The sequence below is a fragment of the Eurytemora carolleeae genome, unplaced genomic scaffold, assembly GCF_000591075.1.
Source record: "Eurytemora carolleeae unplaced genomic scaffold, Eaff_2.0 scaffold602, whole genome shotgun sequence".
NCBI lineage: Eukaryota > Metazoa > Arthropoda > Copepoda > Calanoida > Temoridae > Eurytemora > Eurytemora carolleeae.
Genome location: NW_019396510.1, coordinates 238,540 through 264,337, shown reverse-complemented (window position 1 = coordinate 264,337; position 25,798 = coordinate 238,540). Strand labels below are relative to the sequence as shown.

General features: G+C 33.5%; 1 protein-coding gene across 1 annotated transcript; it reads left to right on the top strand.

The window, feature by feature from the left end:
- Positions 1 to 1,111: 1,111 nt before the first annotated feature.
- On the top strand, positions 1,112 to 25,556 carry LOC111704604 (serine/threonine-protein kinase SMG1). Its single transcript, XM_023476890.1, has 32 exons — positions 1,112 to 1,214; positions 1,580 to 1,651; positions 3,349 to 3,445; positions 4,129 to 4,244; positions 4,991 to 5,062; positions 5,525 to 5,593; positions 5,861 to 5,935; positions 6,338 to 6,415; positions 7,176 to 7,296; positions 7,683 to 7,849; positions 8,226 to 8,341; positions 9,109 to 9,225; positions 9,452 to 9,557; positions 10,879 to 11,108; positions 12,207 to 12,327; positions 13,805 to 14,154; positions 14,804 to 14,892; positions 15,937 to 16,020; positions 16,565 to 16,640; positions 16,948 to 17,074; positions 17,746 to 17,854; positions 18,664 to 18,785; positions 19,782 to 19,942; positions 20,743 to 20,831; positions 21,133 to 21,232; positions 21,570 to 21,633; positions 22,165 to 22,263; positions 22,732 to 22,784; positions 23,079 to 23,177; positions 23,466 to 23,502; positions 23,632 to 23,736; positions 25,404 to 25,556. Exons 4-32 carry the CDS (start codon positions 4,155 to 4,157, stop codon positions 25,539 to 25,541), a joined length of 3,264 nt encoding a protein of 1,087 aa, XP_023332658.1. The 5' UTR covers positions 1,112 to 1,214; positions 1,580 to 1,651; positions 3,349 to 3,445; positions 4,129 to 4,154; the 3' UTR covers positions 25,542 to 25,556.
- The last annotated feature ends 242 nt before the right edge of the window (positions 25,557 to 25,798 follow it).

The window sequence follows — 25,798 nt, the reverse complement described above, 5'->3', positions numbered from 1 at the left end:
TCGGCTAAGTCCATTGTTCGAATTTATTCCAAATATAAAGATAGGGGTAAAAAATTTCAAGAATTAAGTCTTTTGATGATTTATACCCTAAAAGTTATTTATTTTTAGCCTTTTCCTAGACTGTATTCTTAAACACCTAAAATACATTTTTTTTTTTTGGGGGGGGGGGTCTTAATAAAGGATTCTTTTTCAGAAAACATTTTGGTCATTTTCCTCTAGGTCAGATCAGCGAATTTATCGTCATTTTTGCCTGGTTGAGTTCATAAATTTCTTTTCTTTATCATGTTTGGTAATTTCCTTAAATATTTTCCAGATAAACCTTGTGAGTGGGATGACCGGAAGGTCCAACAGGTCCTCGATCCTTCTCTTACTAAAACGTTGGCTGGAGTTTCTCGCCAGATACAGGAAAAATCCTCAGGATATAGAAGGCAAGCATATTTCTATTCCATCCTGTAGAGTAGCTGTTCTCCGTGGTATCGCTGCCAATACGTATTAGTGGCAGCAATAACCTGTCCTAGTCTAGATTTGAAACATTAGATCGTTGAACTTATGGTACATAATGTATTGAAACATGAAAGGCAATCCCTTAAACTTTTGGGAAAAAGTAGGGAATTGTAAGGATATGAGATTAGGCGAGGAAAGTAGAGATGGTAGGAGAAGGTAGGCTCAGGTAGGAGAGAGGGTAGGAGAAGGTAGGCTCAGGTAGGTTCAGGTAGGTTCAGGTAGGAGAGAGGGTAGGAGAAGGTAGGCCCAGGTAGGAGAGAGGGTAGGAGATGGTAGGCTCAGGTAGGAGAAGGTAGGAGAGAGGGTAGGAAAAGGGAGGCTGAGGTAGGAGAGAGGGTAAGGAGCAGTATTCTCAATTCCTAAAGATTTGAGAATATATTTAGGTAAGCGTTAGATTATCTACAAAACATTTCTCTACGGAAAATGAGATTTGTTTGTCCCAGGGACATACTTTTTCTAATCTTGCAATTTTGTATTTTGCAAGCCTTCTTTTCATCATTTTGCTACAAGAGAAAATAATCTATAATAATTATTAATAATCTAGATGAACTAGTCCAACTGAATCTAGAGATATGCAAGGCTGCTAGACGAGAAAATAATCTATAATAATTATTAATAATCTAGATGAACTAGTCCAACTGAATCTAGAGATATGCAAGGCTGCTAGACGAGAAAATAATCTTCATCTCTCATCTAGACATCTTTTGCAGGTCAGAGCAAATAGATTATTAAAGACAGCGATATGATTTTTTGAAGCAATTTTTATAACGTCATTGGTGTCAAATTATTATTATTATTCAAAGCCACCGATTTTACTTAATTATTTATTTTGATCATAGAGCTGAAGATTGATAGGTTTTTAATCTGTTAAGGAATCCTCATTGTTTAGCTATCTTGATATTTGATCTTTTTTTTTTAAACGTTTAACACAATTGTCCATGCCTCTTTGTTAATTTTATAAAAAAAAACTTTCTAAACAATTGATTATTGACATGTTCATTGTGCAACCAGGAAGAGGAGGGGGGGGGGGGGGGAGAACCCAGTTTCTCTTTTTTTTTAAATTTTTTGTATTTAGTCATTCTCTGCCCAGTGTTCTAGTTTAGCCGAGTACGTGAAAACCTTTGATATTGATATTTTCTCAGCACAGGTATTTTTAGTTTATAGGTGAATTAGGGAAAATTATGTTTTTTTAGGGGAAATCAACGTATTAGTAAAAATATTATCAAGATTGAAAAAATTGCCTTTAAATGTCCAGTTTTTTATTTTATTCTCTCATATCATCAAAATGCTGAAACATATACATCCCTGCATAAAACTGTGGAATATGAAGGCGACTGCTAGTTATGTTTTGAAAATGCAGAAAATATACATCCCTGTATAGAACTGTGGAATATGAAGGCGACTGCTAGTTATGTTTGAAAATGCTGAAACATATACATCCCTATATACAACTGTGGAATATGAAGACGACTGCTAGTTATGTTTTGAAAATGCTGAAAAATATACATCCCTGCATAAAACTGTGGAATATGAAGTCGACTGCTAGTTATGTTTTGAAAAATATACATCCCTGTATAAACTGTGGAATATGAAGGACTGCTAGTTATGTTTTGAAAATGCTGAAAAATATACATCCCTGCATAAAACTGTGGAATATGAAGGCGACTGCTAGTTATGTTTTGAAAATGCTGAAACATATACATCCCTATATACAACTATGGAATATGAAGACGACTTCTAGTTATTTTTTGAAAATGCTGAAACATTCAGTGAACCCCTTAATAAAGAATACATCGGAAGAATTTATCAAATGTCGTCTTGACAATTTTTCAATGAGTTTTATACTATATTACGTACATTTCAGTATTTGCGAAAATAAATAAATATCCATGAATTTGCGGGAACAGTTTTAAAGAGTGTCATATAATCATTTAATTAAAAAACTAAATATCTGCAACATTCCATTATCAGAAAGTGAAGAATACGACATTTGATGAATTCTTTCGATGTATCCGTTATTACGGGTTTCACTGTATACATCCCTATATACAACTATGGAATATGAAGACGACTGCTAGTTATGTTTTGAAAATGCTGAAACATATACATCCCTATATACAACTATGGAATATGAAGACGACTGCTAGTTATGTTTTGAAAATGCTGAAACATATACATCCCTATATACAACTGTGGAATATGAAGGCGACTGCTAGTTATGTTTGAAAATGCTGAAACATATACATCCCTATATACAACTGTGGAATATGAAAGCGACTGTTAGTTATGTTTTGAAAATGTCAAATGAACATGAAACACATCAATTGTGCAGTACATAAAGGCTCATTTCACGTAATAAGTGGATTTTGAAACTACTGGTCAAAACTAATTGCTTTTTATCAACATAAGATACACGCACGATTACTAAAATGTCGTTATCCCTTGCCACACTTGTATTGGTCACACTTTACTTTTACATAATTCTATGTAGGCTTAATGTATAGATGCATATTCAGTTTAAATACAGCTTCATGTTTAGATTTTGTGCATTTATTTCATATACACTAGTACACTGTACAGCCTTAAGCACAACCTTATGCACTACTCAAATTAGGGGTTTTTGAAACATTTTTCAAGAACCATACTTGTAAAAGTAGGTTGACGAATGAGCGTCACAAATTATTTTAAAGATCATAGACGATTTTCAATTCATCTCTGAACTATCATGAGTTGTCATGACTGAGACCCTTACTCGGACGGCGGTCTGGGGATCTCCCTTGGGGATCTTTCATGATCACTTTCTAATACTAATACTTATCTGATGCTAATAAATTCCCGTTGTAGTTGACTTGGCAGAATGCTGCAATTCTCCGTCAGGCGTGTAAAACATTACTAGCCTCGGATACAAACTCATCAGAAATAGCTGTCTCGGCCATATCAGGTACAAGGGGCAATATACGGTACAAGGTGTAATATCCGGTTCAAGGGGCAATATCAGGTACAAGGGGCAATATAAGGTACAGGGGGCAATATCCAGTACAAGGGGCAATATCCGGTATAATTGCAATATCCGGTACAAGGGGAAATATCCGATACAAGGGGCAATAACAGGTATAAGGGGGGGGGGTAATATCCGGTACAAGGGCAATATCCGGTACAAGGGCAATATCCGATGCAAGGGGCAATTTCCAGTATAAAGGGCAATATTCGGTACAAGGGGCAATATCCGATATAAGGGCAATATCCGGTACAAGTGGCAATACCCGGTAAAAGGGTAATATCCAGTACAAGGGCAATATCCAGTACAAGGGCACTATCCAGTACAAGGGCAATATCCAGTACAAGGAAAAAATTAGGTGCTAGGGGCAATGTCCGGATACAAGGACAATATCCGGTAAAAGGGGCAATATCCGGTACAAGGGTCTTAAAAAATTGTGTGGATCACTGTGACACGACATGTAACTCTGATATGTCCAGTTTCTTAGTCGTGTTACCATAGGTTACGCTGTACAATTGTAGTGTAGAATGATAGATATATACACCTTTGGTAGCGCGACTAAGAAATTGGACAATATTTTGTTTCAAAATTTGTTTCTGTTAAAACATGAATATAACGTATACTAGGAGTGGCGCTTTCAGCTTGTCAAGTGATGTTAACGCTTCGATATGATGAATCGATGGGTCAACTTCTTCAGGAGTCTAGTAGAGCACTTTTAAACCTTACCTCGGCGCTGCAAGCGGTAAGATTCTACAGGTTTAACTTGATTAAAGGGACTGTTGGCGTAGTTTTGTTTTTTAAGGGACTGTTGGCGTAGTTTTGTTTTGAAGGGACTGTTGACGTAGTTTTGTTTTAAATGGACTGTTGACGTAGTTTTGATTTAAAGGGACTGTTGACATAGTTTTGTGTTAAAGGGACTGTTGACGTAGTTTATATTAAAGGGACTGTTGACGTAGTTTTGTTTTAAAGGGACTGTTGGCGTAGTTTTGTTTTTAAGCGTTACATATCCGATTCACTAGGGGACTCTTTAGTTCTTTATTGGTTTATTAACAATAATTATGAAGATATCGCCGTTTTTCTGTCTATGTGAATCCGCAAGTCACTGATAAAGAGAACTGCGATCGAATGTAATAAACTTTGAAATGGAAAAACGGAAATATCTCCATCAATTTTTATTAGAAAAAGGTTTAAATGGTACTATTTTGAATCAGACATAACGCTCTACAAAATTGAGTTCCTGAAAATTACAACCATAGTCCCTATAACGGTTAAAATTGGTCATAATATAATATATATAAAACATTTTTTAGCACATTTTCATCGTATAGTTTAGCGCTTAAAATAAAAAATAAACATTTTACACTGTGACCATAACGAGGTTCATTATGCCTCATTTATAGGAAAATTGTCAACTGAATTGAACAAACTTTGGAAAACTTAATTTTTTATCTAATTCCTCAAATAAAAAAATTATATTGATTGTTTTAGGACTCGACTCTGTTTGAAAAGGTTTATCCCGATCCTAAGAGTGTAAAACTAGATGCAGCCACCATAACTCAGGAAATTTGTCCGGAAGATCATGATTTTTTTATAAATTCTTAACATAAATTCAATTATAAGTCTGAGTCTTTACAAATACAAGTAAAAAAGTTTCAGATCGTCATTAACGTCTTAAAATCCAAGTGAACTCTTAGTTAGTAGAAGACATCATGTAGAAAGACTGATCTACCAGAATTCACTTATTTCGCTGTATAATGATATAATAAAACTTATATATATTTATATTTATAAAGCTGGCCAAAGCGGCTGGACCAAATTGGCTGACATTTTTCGAGGAACTCGAGAAGGAAATAGTTTTTTATTTTTAATTTTTATAAATTCAGTGTTTCTATTAATTCTACGGGCAACGCCGGGAACTTCAGCTAGAAGCTAGTAGCTAGTATCTAAAATGAAAGAATATAAATAAATATATCTACTTCATACTTGATTAATGAAACAGCAGATTGACAAATTAATAACCAGGTGCTTCAAATGGAATCAATTATTCCCCCAAACAGAGAAACACTTCAAAAAACCATTCCTTTGGCAGAGGTAAAGTTAACTAACTTTTTATAGTTGCTCAATCGTTCAGCATTTTCTCTTCGATAAAACAAAAATAAAAATTTTGCGAATTCACAATTTTTTTTCGTGGATTTTAAAAATTTTACGTAAATTAAAAATTTTTGGAGACATAAGAGAATATGGACAAGTAAATTTAGTGAATACTCTGTGTTTCATATTAATTGATTTCCAAAAACATTAAAATCGTATATTTTCGGAGGAAAAATTTTAGAATTTTATCCTAATTTATGTTTCTAGGTTGCTAGCGAGAATGATTTGGTTATTGGCAGATTACTTCGTTTATCTGTTCTTCAGGATCCATCACTCTCGAAAGTATTTTTTTAAAATTTTTAAAATTTATAAGATTATATTAAATTGTTTAAACGTGCTCCAGATTTGATATCAAATTTTTCTATCAGCGGCTTAAAACTTTTAGTTTATTTTTATTTCTGGATTTCATTTTCCAAAAATTATTACATCAGAAGAGGTAGGAATTTATTAAAACTAAGATATGAAGATGTTACTTTGCAATGCATAGTTGTATACTACTTCTCTATTTGATTCGCTGGCAATAAGGCATTTTTTACCGGATAAACAATTGCTTCCGTCTCGAGAGTTAGCATCAAACGTTTCAATAAATCCATAGCAATAACAACTTTAAGTGACTGCTAACGTTATTTCAAGTAATCCTCCTCAATCAACGAGCATTATTCACAACACTCTTTCTTTTTCAAGGGTTGGAACAAGCTGGCTGACTGGGCGTATCAGATGGGTCAGCAGGTTGTAGAAAACGCTGCTAAAAGTAATAACAAGGTAGGAATTTAAAACACTTTTTCGCAAATGCTTAAGCTTTTAAGTTTTCTTCATTTGGATGATGAATGATGATACATCTAGATTTAGAATTAAGTGTCAAGGCAGGGGTTATAATTTAAAATATACCCCCCCCCCCCCCGTTTTCCAGAGGGAAGGAAAAAGTTTAGATAAAGAGTAAATTTTTCATTTTTTTGATACTTTTCCCCAAATAATTATTATTTTCCCAATTCCGAGAAAAACCCCCTAAATGATTTTGGCAACGAAATGGGGAAATGGTTTTATATCTTTTATTCATCAATTAAATGGATAAGAAAAGTTTTTCTTTGCTTTTAAGTTTATTTAAGTGTTGGTGCCAAGGTAACTTTGTTCTTAAAAATCCGCAAAAATATGTAAATCCACCTTTTCCGAATTCAAGACTAAAAATCAAGAAGTTTTAATTAAAACCGGATCTGGATTGGCATCATGAATGTTCGAATAATTGGATCTATTTCTCCTCTCGGAAAAATCTGGAGTTGAACATTTAAAGACAAAAAGATTCACTTCGTCCCCACCAAAGTTTTCAAAGCTTTTTCTTCGATTGGGGTGATGTGGTTGAGGGGTAATTTGTATTAATTTGATAGGATTTCATTTCATTTATTCTGGTTGATGTCGATCAATTTAGTTAAGCGCTATCCCAACCTAAATCTTTGGCCTCAGGTTTATCATACGTTGAGAAATTAATATGTTTAAATTGAGTAAAAATGTATTTTCATTTGTCCAGGTACCATTGACACCTGAGGAGTTGGAAACCCTGGACAAATTAATACCAAATATAGCGGAGAGCAGTAAAAAGAAAATTATCAATATCATCAGTCAAGTCAAGCTAAAGGACTCTCATTTAGGTCAGTACAGTACAGTACAGTACAGTACAGTACAGTACAGTACAGTACAGTACAGTACAGTACAGTATCAGTACTGAGCAGTACAGTACTGAGCAGTACAGTACTGAGCAGTACAGTATTGAGCAGTACAGTACTGATCAGTACAGTACTGAGCAGTGCAGTACTGAGCAGTACAGTACTGAGCAGTACAGTAAAATGCAGTACAGTAAAGTGCAGTACAGTACTATGCAGGGAAGAACAATGCAATGCAGTACAAAACAGTACGATACCGAACAGTTCCATACGGTACAGTTCCGTACAGTACAGTACCGTACAATACAGAGCAGGACAGTACAGTACTGTACAGTACAGTAGAAAATAAAACATTATAAATGTTTTGATTTCAGCTGGATATGAGTATGAGAAGTGGGATTTTATGAGGCGGGATCTACGTGAGGTGAATGCTCTGATGAGTGTGGATGATGATATATTCCAGGGAATTATTGGACTCTGGATATCCGTCTTCAGGAGAACATATGCTCTGTACGATCTAGCGGGAGAAGCATATTTCAAGGTTAAGCATTTTTTAAGGGGGACTAGTGTGTGTCTTTATATCTAGGTACATTACCCCTTTCCCTTTTTTATTTTGAAGATACTTTACTGCATGAGTGTAGACTGTAGGCTGTAGACTGTAGACTGTAGACTGTAGACTGTAGACTGTAGACTGTAGACTGTAGACTGTAGACTGTAGACTGTAGACTGCAGACTGCAGACTGCAGACTGTAGACTGCAGACTGCAGACTCTAGACTCTAGACTCTAGACTGACAAGTGTAAACCCAATTTTAACTGATCTTCTTATTGCATGAGGGACTTGTTCGATTCACAGTGGTGTCATTAAACCTTTCTCTAAGTAGCAATGCTAAAGATATTAATTATATATTTTGTTTAGTATTTGAGTTTATGTGGAGAAACTCCGGCTTCTGGGACAATTTCAGCCAGCTTGAGACTTCTTCATCTTACAGTTAATCATACAATGGAACTCCAGGATATACAGCTTGGTCTTAGGTTAGTTACTCCAGGATATACAGCTAGGTCTTAGGTTAGTTACTCCAGGATATACAGCTAGGTCTTAGCTTTGTTACTCCAGGATATACAGCTAGGTCTTAGGTTAGTCACTCCAGGATATACAGCTAGGTCTTAGCTTAGTTACTCCAGGATATACAGCTAGGTCTTAGGTTAGTCACTCCAGGATATACAGCTAGGTCTAAGGTTAGTTACNCTCAGTTCAGAGTTTAATAATTTTTTAATTGAATTTGATTATTGAAAATGAAAATAAAAATTCTTAAAATTATTCTCGGTTTCTGATTCCCTCTTTAAAGATACGTTAGTTACTTCAGTTATTAACTATAACAAATCCATATTAAACAACTTTTACACTCAAGTTTTAAATTGTTCAATGAACATATATAGCAGCTATTGTGCTGTGTACTGTATACAGACCCATATCACTCTTAAAAGTTAATTTTTAAGCTAATGGTGAAACTTTATCTAAAATACACATAACTTTGTTGAATTGTCGTCTTCCCAAACCATAATTTCATACGTCGTATACATCAATACAATGAAATAACTTACGATTTCCATTTTGCCTTTTGCCTTCTAACTTTGAATTTACTTGTAAACTTGTAATTTGTAAAAAAGCTTTTCAAAAATTAAAACTTCAAAAGAAAAGTCGTCTTCATTGTATTAATATCAACTCCGACCAGTGTAGGTTCCATTGAAAAAAATGCTCAACAATAAAAAAGTTTAATCAAAAATAATTAATGTTTCAGCAAGACCCCGAGCACCCAGTGGAAAGCTATTATCCCTCAACTGTTCTCCAGGCTAAATCATCCTGTTCCAGTAGTTAGACAAAGGATATCAGATCTACTCTGCAGAATTAGCGCTAAGTATGTCAAATATTAAGCCTGTATGACATGCTAAGTTTATGTCAATAGGTTTGAAGTAGAAAATATAAACCCCTTGGGCCTGAAATAGAATTCTTAAGAAAGTTTATGCGTTGAAATCATTTAAAATTTTAGTTTTTCACAATCACAATATCCGATTAGGAAACTTTTGAATTTTTTATCTTGAAATTAAAAGAATTACCTTTTTTGCAATATCTTTATATTCCAGGTATCCAGAGCTCATCATATTTCCTGCTGTTGTCGGTAGTTTAACTACTGGAGCTCAAACAAGTGAAACTCTTACTAATATATTTAGTGGAACTCTTCTTAATAAGGTAGAGAGTTATTATTTAGTAGTTTAAATACAAGACCTCAAACAAGTGAAACTCTCACTCTTAATTAGGTAGAGAGTTATTTATTAGCTCTTGAACTACTGGTCACTAATATATTTAGTGGAACTCTTTTTAATAAGGTAGAGAGATATTATTATGCAGTTTAACTTGGTCACTAATATATTCAGTGGAACTCTTCTAAATAAGGTAGAGAGTTATTATTTAGTTTTAACTAGGGGAGCTCTAATTAGTGAAACGCTCACTAATATATTTAGTGGAACTTTTCTTAGTAAGGTAGAGAGTTATTATTTAGTAGTTTAACTAGTGGAGCTCTAACTAGTGAAACTCTCACTAATATATTTAGTGGAACTCTTCTTAATAAGGTAGAGAGTTATTATTTTGTAGTGTAACTAGTGGAGCTCTAACTAGTGAAACTCTCACTCTTGATAAGGTAGAGAGTTATTGTTTAGCTGTTTAACTAGTGGTAACTAATATATTTAGTGGAACTCTTCTTAATAAGGTAGAGAGTTATTATTTAGTATTTTAACTAATGGAGCTTTAATCAGTGAAACTCGCGCTAATATATTTAGTGGAACTCTTCTTAATAAGGTTGAGAGTTATTATTTAGTATTTTAACTAATGGAACTTTAATTAGTGAAACTCTCGCTAATTTATTTAGTGGAACTCTACTTAATAAGGTAGAGAGTTATTATTTAGTAGTTTAACTAGTGGAGGTCTAATTAGTGAAACTCTCACTAATATATTTAGTGGATTTTTTCTTAGTAAAGTAGACAGTTATTATTTAGTAGTTGCATAAAAGCTTAGTTTCAATAGTCCTAATAACTATTATATATTAAAAGTACTTATTCAAAAAATAACAAAAATGAAAATAATGATATTAGTTTTTCCCTGAACTATAAGGAAATTACGGATCCTTTATAAAACACTTTTTTTTGGTAAGCAATCATTTTCATTGAATCCCGCTAATTTTGTGTATACAGGTCTATGTTAAAACCAGCGCTTTACAAAAGAATGTTATTTGCTATTGGCTATAATTCAATTATGAAGGAATTTAGTTTTTTCCCACAAACTCCGATATTCTAATCCTCATATCTTTGTAACCCGATGTCGTATCCCTTTGATTATTTCAAACTTAACACTCTGTAAGATAGAATAGTCTTAGTTTGAAACATCAAAGGTTTACACTATTAGGTTGCAAAAGTTACAAGGATCAGACGATTTGAGTTGCGGCAAAAACTCAATTCCTTTCCATTGATTTAAATATTTCCTGAGTGTAACTTGATTAAACTAACTTATGTTTAAGGAGACTGTTGTAACTACTACTAGTGACCAGGAGACTGAAGGACAGAGTAATGTTCTGATGCTGAGCGCGCATCAGAAGATTGTCGAAGAACTGAAGAAAGTGATGCCAACGGCCGTTGACCAGGTTTCCTCCTTTGTGAGTGAACTGAGGAGGATTACTCTACTCTGGGATGAACTTTGGCTAGGAACCCTAGCTCAGTATAGCGGGGAGGTGCAGAGGAGGATTAACAGGTGCCTTGAAGGGACTGTTATTAACTTTGAACTTTATTATTTTGGGACTGTTATTAACTTTGAACCCTTTAAACATTTAACTGAGAAACAATGAAAAAAATTACCTTTTTTTCTTCTAAAGAGATCAATTTCATATCTTCTTACTGCATCATACATCTGATAGAGACCTCTATCAAACACGCAATTAAAGATTATTAATTTTTAGCTAGAAAAACATATATATCTCCCCTACTTTGCATATTTTTATGAAATTACGTTGTCTGTCCTTTTATAAAACATTTGTAATGCCAAAACTCCCAGAAAGATTTTTTATTTTTGATTGAATTTTTTCTTATGTCAATACCAATGATTAGGATCCCGATCCGGATCCCTTGGATCCACAACATTTTGGCCTTCTGAATCCGGTTTCAAAGGCTAAAGTGTTAACATAGACCTGCTAGTATGTACTAGCTTGGGAACCCAACTTTGTCTAGAAATCTAAACTTTCATATCAACTCGACCCACAAATTTAAGAACTTTTGACCAAGTTAAGAACATTTCCGTGATTCTACTCAGTTCTCCCATTAAGATTTTAGACAGACAGAAGATATTACCACTTATAACCTAAAACCTGTGAACCTCTCGACCAATTATCCTGATATCTTTATTGGGTAACTTGTTAGAATCACGGGAATGATCTCAAATTGGTCTAAAAATTAAAAGTTGTGTAGGCAAAGCTGGGTCCCCAAGCTAGTATATTGATTAATTTAATAATCGAGGATTGTCCTAGGTTTGAGCTGGAAAGTGGCAGACTGGAATCCAGCTCTGGTTTAACTGTTCTAGGTTTGAGCTGGAGAGTGGCAGACTAGAATCCAACTCTAGTTTAACTGTTCTAGGTTTTAGCTGGAGAGTGGCAGATTAGAATCCAATGGCCGAATTTAAAGAATTTGAGCGGCGGTTTAAATTTAAGCCGCGGGTTAAATATGGTTGGTTCCACTTAAAATTGTATCAAATGTTTCAAGATTTAAGCCGGCGCTGAATTTAAACCGGGTTTTGGCGGATTTAAACCGCGGCTCAAATTCTTTAAATTCCATCTCAACTCTAGTCTAACTGTTCTAGGTTTGAGCAGGAGAGTGGCAGACTAGAATCCAACTCTAGTTTAACTGTAGATGATAAACTGAAGCTTGTTAAAGACAAATATAATATCGTCTTCACACCCATCATATACGTTCTAGACCAGGTAGGATTAGAGATTACTTTTTGAGAATACATTTTGGACGACCTTTGCTTAAATGTATTAAAAAGAAATTTGAAAGATCGTTGCTTAGACCAATGGTTTAGTATATTTCAAGGAATTTTATGGGATCGTTGCTCAAATATGTTATAAAGGATGTTGGAAGATCTTTGCTTAAATATGTTTTAAGGGATTTTGACTGATCGATGCTGAAAAGAATTTTGGAAGATCTTTGCTTAAAGGGATTTTGGACGACCTTTATTTAAATAAAAGGATTTTTAATGATCATTGGTTTAGTATAATTAAATGGATTTTAGAAGATCATTGCTTAAATATGTTAAAAAGTATTTTGGAGGATCCGAGGATCATGGCTTAAATATTTTTAAAGAATTTTGGACGAAACGTGCATAAATATATTGAAAAGGATTTTGAACGATCGTGACTTAATTTGACGATCGTGGCTTAAATATTTGACGACCATTGGATTTGTATATTTAGATAGAGTTTTGATGATCATTTCTTTAGTAGTATAATTGGATTTTGGAGGATCAATGGTTTAGTATATCTAAAAAGATTTTAGGGGATCGTTGCTTGAATAAGTTTTAAATGATTTTGGTTTAGTACATTTTAATGGATTTTTGAGGGTCATTGCAATAGTATATTTATAAGGATTTTGGAGGATCATGGATTAAATAGTTTTTAAAGGATTTTGGAGGATCATTGCTTTAGTATGATTATAAGGATTTTGGAGGATCATTGCTTTAGTATGTTTATAAGAATTTTGGAGGATCATTGATTAAATATGATTATAATGATTTTGGTTTACTACATTTAAATGCAAGATATTATTTTGCATTAGTATGTTTTAAAATGGCTTTTGGAGGATCATTGCTTCAGTTAACTGAAATGGACTTTGGAGGATCATTGGTTAAATGTACATTTAAATGGAATTTGGAGGATTATTCCATTCTAGTATTCTAAAATGGATTTTGGAGGATCATTGGTTAAATGTACATTTAAATGGAATTTGGAGGGTCATTGCTTTAGGTAACTTAAATAGACTTTGGATGGTCATTGGTTTAGTATTTAAGGAAGCTTTTAAAGGATTAATGGTTTAGTATATTAAGATGGATATTGGAGGATCTAGAAGGATTTTTGTTTAGTAAGATAATGTCTTGTGAAGCATATTTAGTTAATGAATTTTGGTAAATTGTTCAAGATTTCTGTATATTAAGATAACATTAAGGACATTGGACAAGAGCAGGACTGGGCGTCGTTTCTGGGAGAACGATCGTTTTTTCACGGGAAAGAACAGAATTGGACAAACAAACAATAAAAAAAGTAGAAACACGCCCAGTCCTACCCAGAGTAATTTTGGGTTTTTTGAAATTTTAGGAAGCTTTTTTAAAGGATTAGGAAGTAAAGGGAGAGATGGGGTGGAGGCTTCTGGAAGATCGATATAAAAATTTATTTAATTGAACAGGTTGCTGCTATCACAAAATCTAGCCCCGAGACCCCCCACGAGGAGGAGTTCCAACGGAAGTACGGGACTGGAATAGACACCCTGTTGGAGGGTATCAAGAACCCTGAGGACTGGGGTACACCCTGTAAAGCCTGGAGCTATCTACCCCAGCTCCAGGCTCGGTTAAACAGCAGGGTGAACAAGAAGAGTGCTCTAAAGCTAGCGGAGATATCTCCGTCCCTGTACTCGATGAGGAACACGGAGATAATGATGCCGGGGGACCTGGGAGGGAAGGAGCATAGTGTACAGATTGCAAGGTTCGAGGGTACTATGACAGTTCTACCCACTAAGACGAAACCTAAGAAATTCAGGTATATCCATTTCCATTATATATAATAATTAAATATATATATATATGTATATATAATATATACTTGCTTGAGAACCTAGCGCTACCAAGGTTACTAAAAGTTACTCCCCCGTTTACCCGCACTTGAACGATTTTACCCGAAAACTAAAAGTCGACCCACTCAACTTAGACACCAAGCTAAGAACATTCCCGTGGTTCTCCCGAGTTCCCTCATCTAAATATGAGGCAAATTGGTCCGGGGGTTCCTGATTTATGATCGGACAAACAAACAGACAGACAAACAGATATAACAACTTTATATCTATAGAAACATTACAATAAACTCTACTAGGTTTTTAGAACGCTTCATGCCTCATTTTCTAGAAGCTATTTTATCTTTTAAATGTTTCATTTGCAAGTCACTTTTTTTTTACTTACACACTTTAAAAATTAATTTTTCGCGGATTAAGTACCATTTGTATAAAGCGAAAATTGGTTCAGTTCAGAGTTTATTAATTTTTTAATTGAATTTGATTATTGAAAATGAAAATAAAAATTCTTAAAATTATTCTCGGTTTCTGATTCCCTCTTTAAAGATACTTAATTTTGTGTTTCTTCTTATATCAAAATGTTAATTTTTTTTTTAATTATTAAAAAAGTTGTTTTTTTAGTCTGATAGGAACTGATGGAGGAAGATATACCTATCTATTCAAGGGTTTAGAAGATCTTCACCTAGACGAGAGAATAATGCAGTTTCTAGGTAAACCCGGCGAATATCCTACAAAGCGGGAGTGTCCAGATTGTACAGGGTGTCCCACGAAACATGACAGTAGAAAGACGACATCATTTGTGGCATTCGTTCATCACCCTACTTATACTTTTTACGATTCTTAAAACAAAAATCACAAAGTTCAAAACTGTGGTCTACCTTGTTGTGCTGTCTGTATTACCGAAGATGTTCAGAATTTAGATCAGATTTCAATTAATTAAATGAAACCAACAATTTTAAATTTGAATAAATAACTGCCTGAATATTACTTGAAAACTGCTTGAATAGTACTGACAACTAACTGCCTGAATATTAGTGACAACTGCTTGAATAATACTGAAAACTGCCTGAATATGATTGACAACTGCCTGAATATTTGACAACTGCTTGAATAGTACTAACAACTGCCTGAATATTACTGACAACTGCTTGAATATTACAGACAACTCCCTGAATATTACTGACAACTGCCTGAATATTATTAACAACTGCTTGATTATTACTGACAACTGTTTAAATATTACTGACAACTGCCTGGATATTACTGACAACTGCCTGAATATTTGACAACTGCCTGAATATTATTGACAACTGCTTGAATAATACTGAAAGCTGCCTGAATATGATTGACAACAGCCTGAATATTTGATAACTGCTTGACTAGTAATGACAACTGCCTGAATATTACTGACAACTATTTGAATATTATTAACAACTGCTTAATTATTACTTAAAACTGATTGAATATTACTGAAAACTTCCTGAATATTACTTACAACTGCTTGAATATTATTAACAACTGCTTGATTATTACTGACAACTGTTTGAATATTACTGAGAACTGCCTGAATATTACTGACAACTGTCTGAATATTACTGACAACGGCCTGAATATTACTGACAACTGCCTGAATATTACTGACAACTGCCTGATTGTTACGACAACTGCTTGAATATTACTGGCTGAATATTATTAAAAACTGACTGAATATTACGGAGAACTGCCTGATTGTTAATGACAACTGCCTGTTATAGGTATTGCGAACCAGATGCTGTCTAAGAATAAGCGAGAAAGAGATGTCAAGTACTTTGCTCGGAACTATACTGTTATTCCCTTAGGAAATCAAACTAGATATTTCACTCAAATTTTCAACTGTTTACTGAGAGGAAATATTTACACGTTTTTCAACACGTAATTTCAAATGACTCCATTTTCAGAAGTTCATGTCCGATTCACATCGGTACCTTTAAATACTGTGACCGATCAAGAGCTTAAAACAAATAGATAATATCTTCCACACCATTTGATAAAGTCTGTATGGGTTCTAATGCGAATTTGACATGCTTTTTTTATAATGGTCATTGAATTCCAACCAATTATTTGGAACACAAATTAGAGTTTAGGTTATTATTTTGCTTTGCAACCAACAACTGAAAAAGTGATAGTTGATTCAGCTTTGCAACCAACAAGGTTTAAGATTTAAGCTTAAATAATCCTAGAGAATCATGTTGTGTTGATATATCGAAAATGAGAGTTGACAATTATGGTTCTCCAAATGTGCGTGTACGTACGTTATTCGTCTTATTTGACGGCCATCCATCCTCACAAATTCTCTTTGTTAATTTTAAAAAATCACAAGATTGTTATCTTTGTTTGGATTAGGATCAAGATCTGGACTTATTCAATGGGTGGAAGGAGCTATGCCTATATTTGCACTTTATAAACGCTGGCAACTCAGGAAACATATTCATTTATTCATTTAATTATTGATTTATTAATTTATTGATTCATTGATTCATTGATTCATTAATTCACTTCTTCACTTCTTCGCTAGTTCACTTGTTCACTTGTTCACTTGTTCACTTGTTCACTTGTTCACTTGTTCACTTGTTCACTTGTTCACTTGTTCACTTGTTCACTTGTTCACTTGTTCACTTGTTCACTTGTTCACTCGTTCACTTGTTCACTTGTTCACTTGTTTATCTATTCATTCATTCATCTATTCACTTTTTAATAAAAATTTAAAATGATGTTTGTTGTAACAGGCAACAACAGCATTTAGAGAATGCCAAGAAGCTTGAAGATGCCGCCAAGGTTGTTGGGAAACCAAGTGATATCTTCTATGCTAAAATTCTACCAATCCTGAGGAAGCATGGTGTGTCTAAAATAGAGGTATTGTCTTTGGGATCAATCACGTATATACAAAACAACCAAAAAAATGTATCTATATATTAAAGATCTTGGATATCCCGGGGATAACATTGGCTAAAAAATGGAACTTGTAAGTTTTGAAATTCCACAAGCAACGCCACTCACTTGAGATTAAATCATAATTTAATACCAAGGACAAGTAAACGGCGGAAGTACCTATGACTTTAAGTTAGAATAAATAAACCTGGACAACGCAGAGCACTCCAGCTAGTAATTTATTCACCTTCAAATTGACAATTTATCTGTCTCTATGTGCATTTTTGTAACTCGAAATTTAATTGGGTTTTTATGGAATAATGGCTTTCATAAAGGGGTTATACTACTTTTAAGTAATAAGTAGGTTATATTAGAGTTGAATAATCGATTTTTTTCGCCATATTTTCTTTGAATACTTTAACACACGTCAAGTTAAAGTAAATCGTACATAAGATTGAAATCTAATTTGTCATCAATCATAACTCGTCTTTTAAAAGAGCTAATGAGAAGAACACAAATGTTCTGAATTGTTAAAAAAGAATTAAAACTAGGTGGGCTCTGAGGTCACAAAGTCGGACCATTTACGTCGTGTAAATTTGGTCTTTCAGATGACAGGGTCAGTTTGAAATACGACGACAATTCCTTTAATTTTCTAGGATCGTAAATCCTGGCCGATCTCGTTGCTGAAGCAGGTTCTTCATGAGCTGGTTCAGGAGACTCCTAGAGATCTTCTGGGTAATCAAGTCTGGCTCAGATCTGTCTCAGGTAGACATCTTTTTCCTTTTTTAAAAGGTCGTCTTTGATTTTAATTATTTTCGGCATAATTTTGAAAACCTGTTTTAAAGCATGATTCTTGAAACAATAATTTGAATCGAGAAAACCCCATAGTGCTGGTATTTCCATGACTTGGTCTGTCTTCTCTTGTGCTTTCAAAATATCCAGAGAAATAATTTCAGTCTATTAAATAATACCAAAACTTTCTAGATTTTTCATATTTTAGATAATTTTGAATGCAGTGATAATGAAAACCACATTTTGGACATGCCCGGGTTATATTTGATTCAGATTATTGTTTCAAGAATGTTGTCGAAATATGTTCGCAAATTATTCAAAACTCGAAAATGATCTATACCGTACGTATTCTCTACTCTTGTTATCCTTCTTGTTATCTTTCTTACTATCTATCTTGTCATCTATCTTGCCACCTATCTTGCCATCTATCAAACTATGAATGTTAGATCAAATAATATAAGTTTAATACAGGGTGTACCACATCAATTTAGACCGCGTCAATGGGTCTAAACTACGATTTGGGGGACAAATCAGAAAATTTAGGAAGAATGAATCATTTTGAAAAATTTTAGAAGGCTAAAAAATTTATTTTTGCAGAAAATGCTAGATTTTTCTTGGATTTTGTGCGAATTTTGGCGTTAAAGATTGGAGATAATCTAATTTGATATGGGACGCTCTGTATAAAAAAGGTTTACACTGTCAGGTCGGAATGATTTGAACATTTGAATTTGTGGCATAGACTCAATTCCTTTTTTCCTCTAAACTATTTTTCTTAATATTAGGCGAGCAGTGGTGGAAGATAATTCAGAACCTGGGAAGATCCTTTGCTGTCATGTCAATCATTGGATATATCATTGGTCTTGGAGATAGACATCTAGATAATATTCTAGTTAATCTAGACCAGGCAGGATATTATTCTTATTCAGATATATCTAGATAATATTCTAGTTAATCTAGACCAGGCAGGATATTATTCTTATTCAGATATATCTAGATAATATTCTAGTTAATCTAGACCAGGCAGGATATTTTTCTTGTTCAGATGTATCTAGATAATATTCTAGTTAATCTAGACCAGGCAGGATATTTTTCTTATTCAGATATATCTAGATAATATTCTAGTTTATCTAGATTAGGCAGGATATTATTCTTATTCAAATATATCTAGATAATATTCTAGTTAATCTAGACCAGGCAGGATATTTTTCTTATTCAGATATATCTAGATAATATTCTAGTTTATCTAGACCAGGCAGGATATTATTCTTATTCAGATATATCTATAAAATATACAATATACATACAACATAACTACAGTATGATCAAAATTTGACTTCAGAAATCCACTATTTTTAGTATTTTAAAATCCGCACATTCAGTTTTCTTCTTTTTTTTAATATAGAACAAAGTTATGTAAAAGATATAAATTTGAGTGGAAACAGCTATAAAGAAGAATTAAAGTTCAATGTTCACACTTTTAGACTATTGCTACTGGTCCATAGTCGAGAATCAGAAAGAAAAGGAAACATAAAATATCTTTAATGGGGAGGGGGGGTTAAAATGGAACTAACTTCCTGAACTTGTTTTACACTTTCACAATTAAAATATATTATTAAACTATATCTTACTTATTTTGCTACACTTCTCGTTTGTACAGTGAGAACCAGAAAACTAATTAAAGCAATACTTTAGTGTATTTAATGTTGTTACAAAGGAAATAGTGTCGGTAGTAACTTATCAAGTAAAATGGGTCTGTATTCAGGGCACAGTGTTCACTTTTCAAAGTCATGACTTGATTTTTAAAGTCGTCTTTTCTAATCCAAAGTTTTCTTGTTCTCAATGTATATTATTATATTATGTATTATAAAATATAATAGATGAAAAATAGTCATATTTGCAGGGTTATGTTGTTCACATCGATTACAACATCTGTTTCGAGAAAGGGAAGATATTAAGGATCCCTGAACGTGTCCCTTGCCGCCTCACACAGAACATTGTCTCAGTTCTAGGGGTATCAGGGGTAGAGGGGCTTTTCAGGCTCGGTTGTGAAAGGACCCTCAGGTGATTATTTTAGTGCTTAGGATCCACAACATTTTGGCAAAAATATGCGGCTCCAAGGGGCAAAATAAAACCAAAAACTTTTATTTTACATTTATCACTTTGACAATAAGTGAAGTCACCGAACGTAAATAAATATAACTTGTGGATTTGTAAATAAATAATATATGAATTCATTTAAGATTCTCATATCACCTGTTTTTGTTTATACTGAAGTTAGTTTTAAAAATATATGATATCTTTTAAAAATAATCAAAAACCTATGAAAAACATTTCTGATTATACAATATTTCACTTTGTTTGAAGAAAAGTATGATTTCGCATTTACACGTGTATTTAATTATGATTTATGGCAATCTGAACGATTTATTATTACCTTTTTTGCATGACACTACACAATATAATACATACCTTAATACATGCTGTAGTACCTAAATACATGCTTTAGTACCTTAATACGTGCTGTAGTACCTTAATACATGCTGTAGTACCTTAATACATGCTGTAGTAGCTAAATATATGCTGTAGTACTTTAATACATACTGTAGTACCTTAATACGTGGTGTAGTACGATAATACATGCTGTAGTACCTTAATACATGCTATAGTACCTAAATGCGTGCTATAGTACCTTAATACATGCTGTAGTACCTTAATAAATGCTGTAGAACCTTAATATATATAAGTACGATGACAAGAATAAGAATCAAATCAGATTTGGCTGTATCAACTGTATCCAACTTAAAAGATTTGAAATTCAAAAACAATAAATTGTTAAAAAAAAATATATTTACGAATTGTAGTGTAATGAGAGAAGAAAGGGAGACTCTTTTAACTCTTCTAGAAGCATTTGTTTATGATCCTCTTGTTGACTGGACAACTGGAATTACAGGTATTTAACATTTTTTCAAAATATTTAATTGGTTATTTAAAAAAATTATAAAAACTTCGTTTTTTTGTAATGACACAAATGTATTAAATGATAAATGAAATTAATGATTTTTAAACCGGTGCTAGAAAATGTTGAATGAACTGTATGATATTTTTCACAAAATTAGGGATACCGGGGTAATTTGCCAGAACAATAAAAAATTGTCTCTAAATCTTCAAAAAACACTCTAAACATGAAAAAATCAATATTGAGTGCACCTTGTAATTTCGAATAATCCCGATCTCTCATTGGCTTATTTAAGGAGGGCTTGCTGGAGCTATGTATGGAGGAGGAGGAGCACAGGAGGAGAATGAGAAAAGAGAAATGGAGCATAGTCTGACATTCTCCATGCTTGGAGTCAGGCAAAACTGATCTTATTTTTTCCGGGGAGGTCCATTTACTCTAGTTTTTGGGTGGTGACTATTATAGTTTTACATTATCTAGGCTACCAGTCAAACAATACATTACTAAGGAGAGGGGGGGGCTGTAGTTTTACATTTCCTTAGAGTCAAGTCATACAAAACCTGGAAGGGGGGGGGGGCTTTATGGATATTAACTTTCAATCTCTATTATAAAATTAAAATGTCTGATATCTATACAAGCCCAAGACGCCCACCCATTAGATCAATTTTCTTCATAACAGGGTTATCAATCTTGATTCTTGATAAACAAAGAAATAAAGAGTGTTTAACTAAATAGAGTGACCGAGATGAAAGGAGCTTGGTTAGAGAACAAGCATGATCTTCAAGCTGCCCTGATGCAGGTCAATTTAAAACCTTTATAGTCATCAATCAGCTTTTTTAGATTTTAGGGAGACATAATCTCCTACTTTCAGACGTGTTTATTAGTTCTAGGATTCATATCCGAACAATTTTATCCCCTAGTCACAACCAAAAATCAGTTTTTTTAAAGGGTGGCGCAGGTGGGTGGGGGGGAAGGTGAAAATGAGGGTTGCAACGAAAAATAATACGCCCCTGTCAAAATAGGAAAAGAAAAGAAAAAAATTCAATTGTCGAAGTCCCAATCCACAGAGCTGTAGACAGTTTACATAGATAGGATGAAATTCCCCAAAACCTGTTTTTCACATAGCAATTAAAAACTGTTTCAGGGTTATAATTTGAAAAATTTTTGTCTTGTGTTTTTTGCAGTGTTTAGAACGTTTTTGAACGTTTTTTTAACGTTTTCAAAGCGTTTTAAAATGGAGCGGATTCTGACTTCTGCACATTTCTGAAAAGATTTGGCGCCCGTAATGACATAAAAACTATCCTAAATCTTATTTTAAACAAAATCCTAGGTGGACGAAGGACTTTCATCTTGGCAAGAACTGGTTACCATCTCCCAAAAGAATGGAGAACAGCTGTCAGTCTTGCATACAAACATGTCTACATTAAAGGTAGGATGACAAAAGCCATTGAACATTGTTTTTTACCTTCCTACCTCCAATTTTATTGATAAAACTGGTACTAAAATTCGGCTACGTTTTTAAAAATTGCATAATGTATATTCTCTGAGCTCCAAGATTAAAATAAAGTAATTAAGTCTTAACCACAAACTATTGTGCCACTTGGAACTAGAATTTCATAATATAAACCTAAACTCTGCATTAAGGATGTCTTGCTCTTTTCTTCTAATATCTGAACCCTCCCTTTAATTTAATAAGTACCTGCTCTTTTCTTCTAATATCTGAACACTTCCTTTAATTTAATAAGTACCTGCTCTTTTCTTCTAATATCTGAACACTCCCTTTAATTTAATAAGTACCTGCTCTTTTCTTCTAATATCTGAACACTCCCTTTAATTTAATAAGTACCTGCTCTTTTCTTCTAATATCTGAACACTCCCTTCAATTTTCACATTTTAGGAAGCTGAAGTGAATCCAGGTCACAGACTGTACTCTATTTTAGATACATACAGGTTAAATATTTTAATTAACAAATTAATTTATTAAAATTTAATTAAATTTTTACAATTTAGAAAGAATTTTCAAAAATTACTTTAAAACCGAAGCACTGGGGAAGAGGGAGAATTCTTTTTCTCCATATTTTGGTTATTTTTACCTTAAAAGACTAACTTTCTAATTTTACCTTTAGAAACCATTAAAACATGTTCTTTATTACAGTCAGTCAAGGTATCATGTCCTGTATGTTATGTTAACTTTGTCAAGTTAGAGTTAGATGTGGTTAAATATTAAATATGTTAAGAAAACAGGAAGCTATGGAAGGAGGGGTGGATGTGGCTNGATGTGGTTAAAAATCAACTTCAATCCTTTATCTCCGAGTGTGACAAGATACTGACGTTGTACAACAGGAACCAGAATTATTTTGGATACTTAAGATATAATAATCTAATCTAAGTGAAGTGAAGTGAAACTGAAACCATAAATACTTATTTTGTGTCATTCTTGTTTAAATTTTCCAACTTTTATCTTTCTCAAAAATTGTATTTACTTGGTTGACAAATACAACAAGAACAAATTATATGAAAAATAGAATTATGAAGTTTTCGAATAATAATCTTAAAAATTTTAAATTGCTATGATTTTAACGGTTTTTTATGCTCCTTTATGAAATGTCCTCCAAAATCTGTTTGTGTTAGAGCGACTGCATCTGTAAGTGGACCCCAGCTTTCTAAGGAAATCACTGAAATTCATTAAATTAAACCTATCTGCTAATTTTTTTATTTAAATGTATTTTACATGACGTTAAGCTTATTTAAAAGTATTTCTTCAAGACTATGAATTCAGTTTTTAATTGTATTGTAGTGGGATCAGGAAGCAGGTCGATTGTTAGAACAAAACCAGATTCTGAGCAGTAGAACAGTTTCTACATTCTTAGAGAACGCAGGACAGAGAGAACAGCTTGCACAGGTATATAGTAGAACAGTAGAACAGTTGGTTCTGGTATATAGTAGAACAGTGGGTTCAGGTATATAGTAGAACAATAGAACATTTGGTTCTGGTATATAGTAGAACAGTGGGTTCAGGTATATAGTAGAACAGCAGAACAGTTGGTCGAGGTATAAAGTAGAACAGTGGGTTCTGGTATATAGTAGAACAGTAGAACAGTTGGTCGAGGTATAAAGTAGAACAGTGGGTTCTGGTATATAGTAGAACAGTAGAACAGTTGATCCAGGTATAAAGTAGAACAGTAGAACAGTTGATTCTGGAATAAAGTAGAACAGTTAATTTAGGAATAAAGTTGAACAGTAGAACAGTTGGTCGAGGTATAAAGTGGAAAAGTAGAACAGTTTATTCTGGAATATAGTAGAATAGTAGAACAATTGGTTCAGGCATAAAGTAGAACAGTAGAACAGTTGATTCTGGAATATAGTAGAATAGTAGAACAGTTGATCCAGGTATAAAGTAGAACAGTAGAACAGTAAATTCAGGAATAAAGTAGAACAGTTATTTCTGGAAAATAATAGAACAGTAGAACAATTGGTTCAGGCATAAAGTAGAACAAGAGAACAATTGGTTCAGGTATAAAGTTGCATTGTAAAACCATTGGTTCAGTTAAATAGTAGAATTGTAGAACCCAAATAATGAAATTTATCAAGACTCAAATATTAAAATAATAGTAAGTGTCATTATTATGAAATAATAATAAAATGTCCCACCGAATATACAAATTTTGAATTTTTCTTTTAGAACTTTTAAGTTTAAAAATTTTCCCCATTTTCTCTAAAATAAATATCATCATAATTCAAACAATATGTTGCAGAACATTTCTCATCTTGATTAAACTACAGAATTTTATACAAATGTCTCGCGCTTTTTAAGATAGTTTTTTCAGAAGGTTTTATGCAAGTTGCTTTCTTTATTCTTTTATTTTCTTCTAAGAATTTGCCAGTGACAAGTTTGAAAAGAGCTGAACCTTGATTTCCATAAAGTTATCGTTGACTATATTATTTAGTTTATACGTAAAAGCTTTTTTGTTTGGTAAATAGTCATAAATCGTCCTTAATTGACCTCACTGAATACCCTAATAAAGACCTAACTACAGACCTTATAAAAGACTTTAATAAACAGAAAAACAAAGGCCCAAAAAAACTTGACAAAAGACCTGAACAAAGACTTGAATTAACAGTTGAAAAAGACCTGATTAAAGACCTGAGTAAAGACCTTAACAAAGACAAAATGACTAAACCAAAGATCTGATAAAAGACCAATTTAAAGGGACTGTAAGCGTAATTGTAAGTGAACCTCCATGCAAAGATGAAAATGGCCGATTTACAGCGGTGTACTTAAAAACTTTGTCTGATCAAGTATGAATTTGATATCCATGCTTTTGTTTCTTTAACCTGTTAGTTTTCATTTGAGTGACTTGCGCATTCCTTGCTTCTATGATGCGTTGGAAAGGTTATCAGAATTCGACACTTAAGTCAGAAAAACGACGGTATTTTCAACGTTTCTGAGCAGATTAAGGTTTCAAGGGTACCGTTATAAATTGGGCATCGCCATCTCTGCATGAAGGATCACTTGAAATTACGCTTACAGTCCCTTTATAAACCTTACTTAAGACTTTCCTTGTCTAGTATGTAAGTGTGGAGAAGGATATGAGGATAAGGATGACCGGCCTACTGGACGAGCTAAAGAGGATTCTGGAGGATCTTCATGTATATTCTGCACTAACCAGGTCAACGAACATTTACGCAAATATGCCGTACATTTAACCAGATGCAGCCTAAAGTCAGACCGCGTCAACCTAGTTGCATATTTGCAGCAGCTAGCTCTACCAGTATAGTTGGTGTACTGGCCGGGGCAGTACGAACTGGGACCGTAAAGGCCGGTTTATAAACCAACTAGAAAAAATAAAAATCCCCCCCAAAAAAATAAGAATACCCATTACAATGACATAAATAGGTATTTCATTTTAGCTCCCTTGAATCTGTATATTTTAATCCTTGTGGCAAAATTTAAACCAAACTAT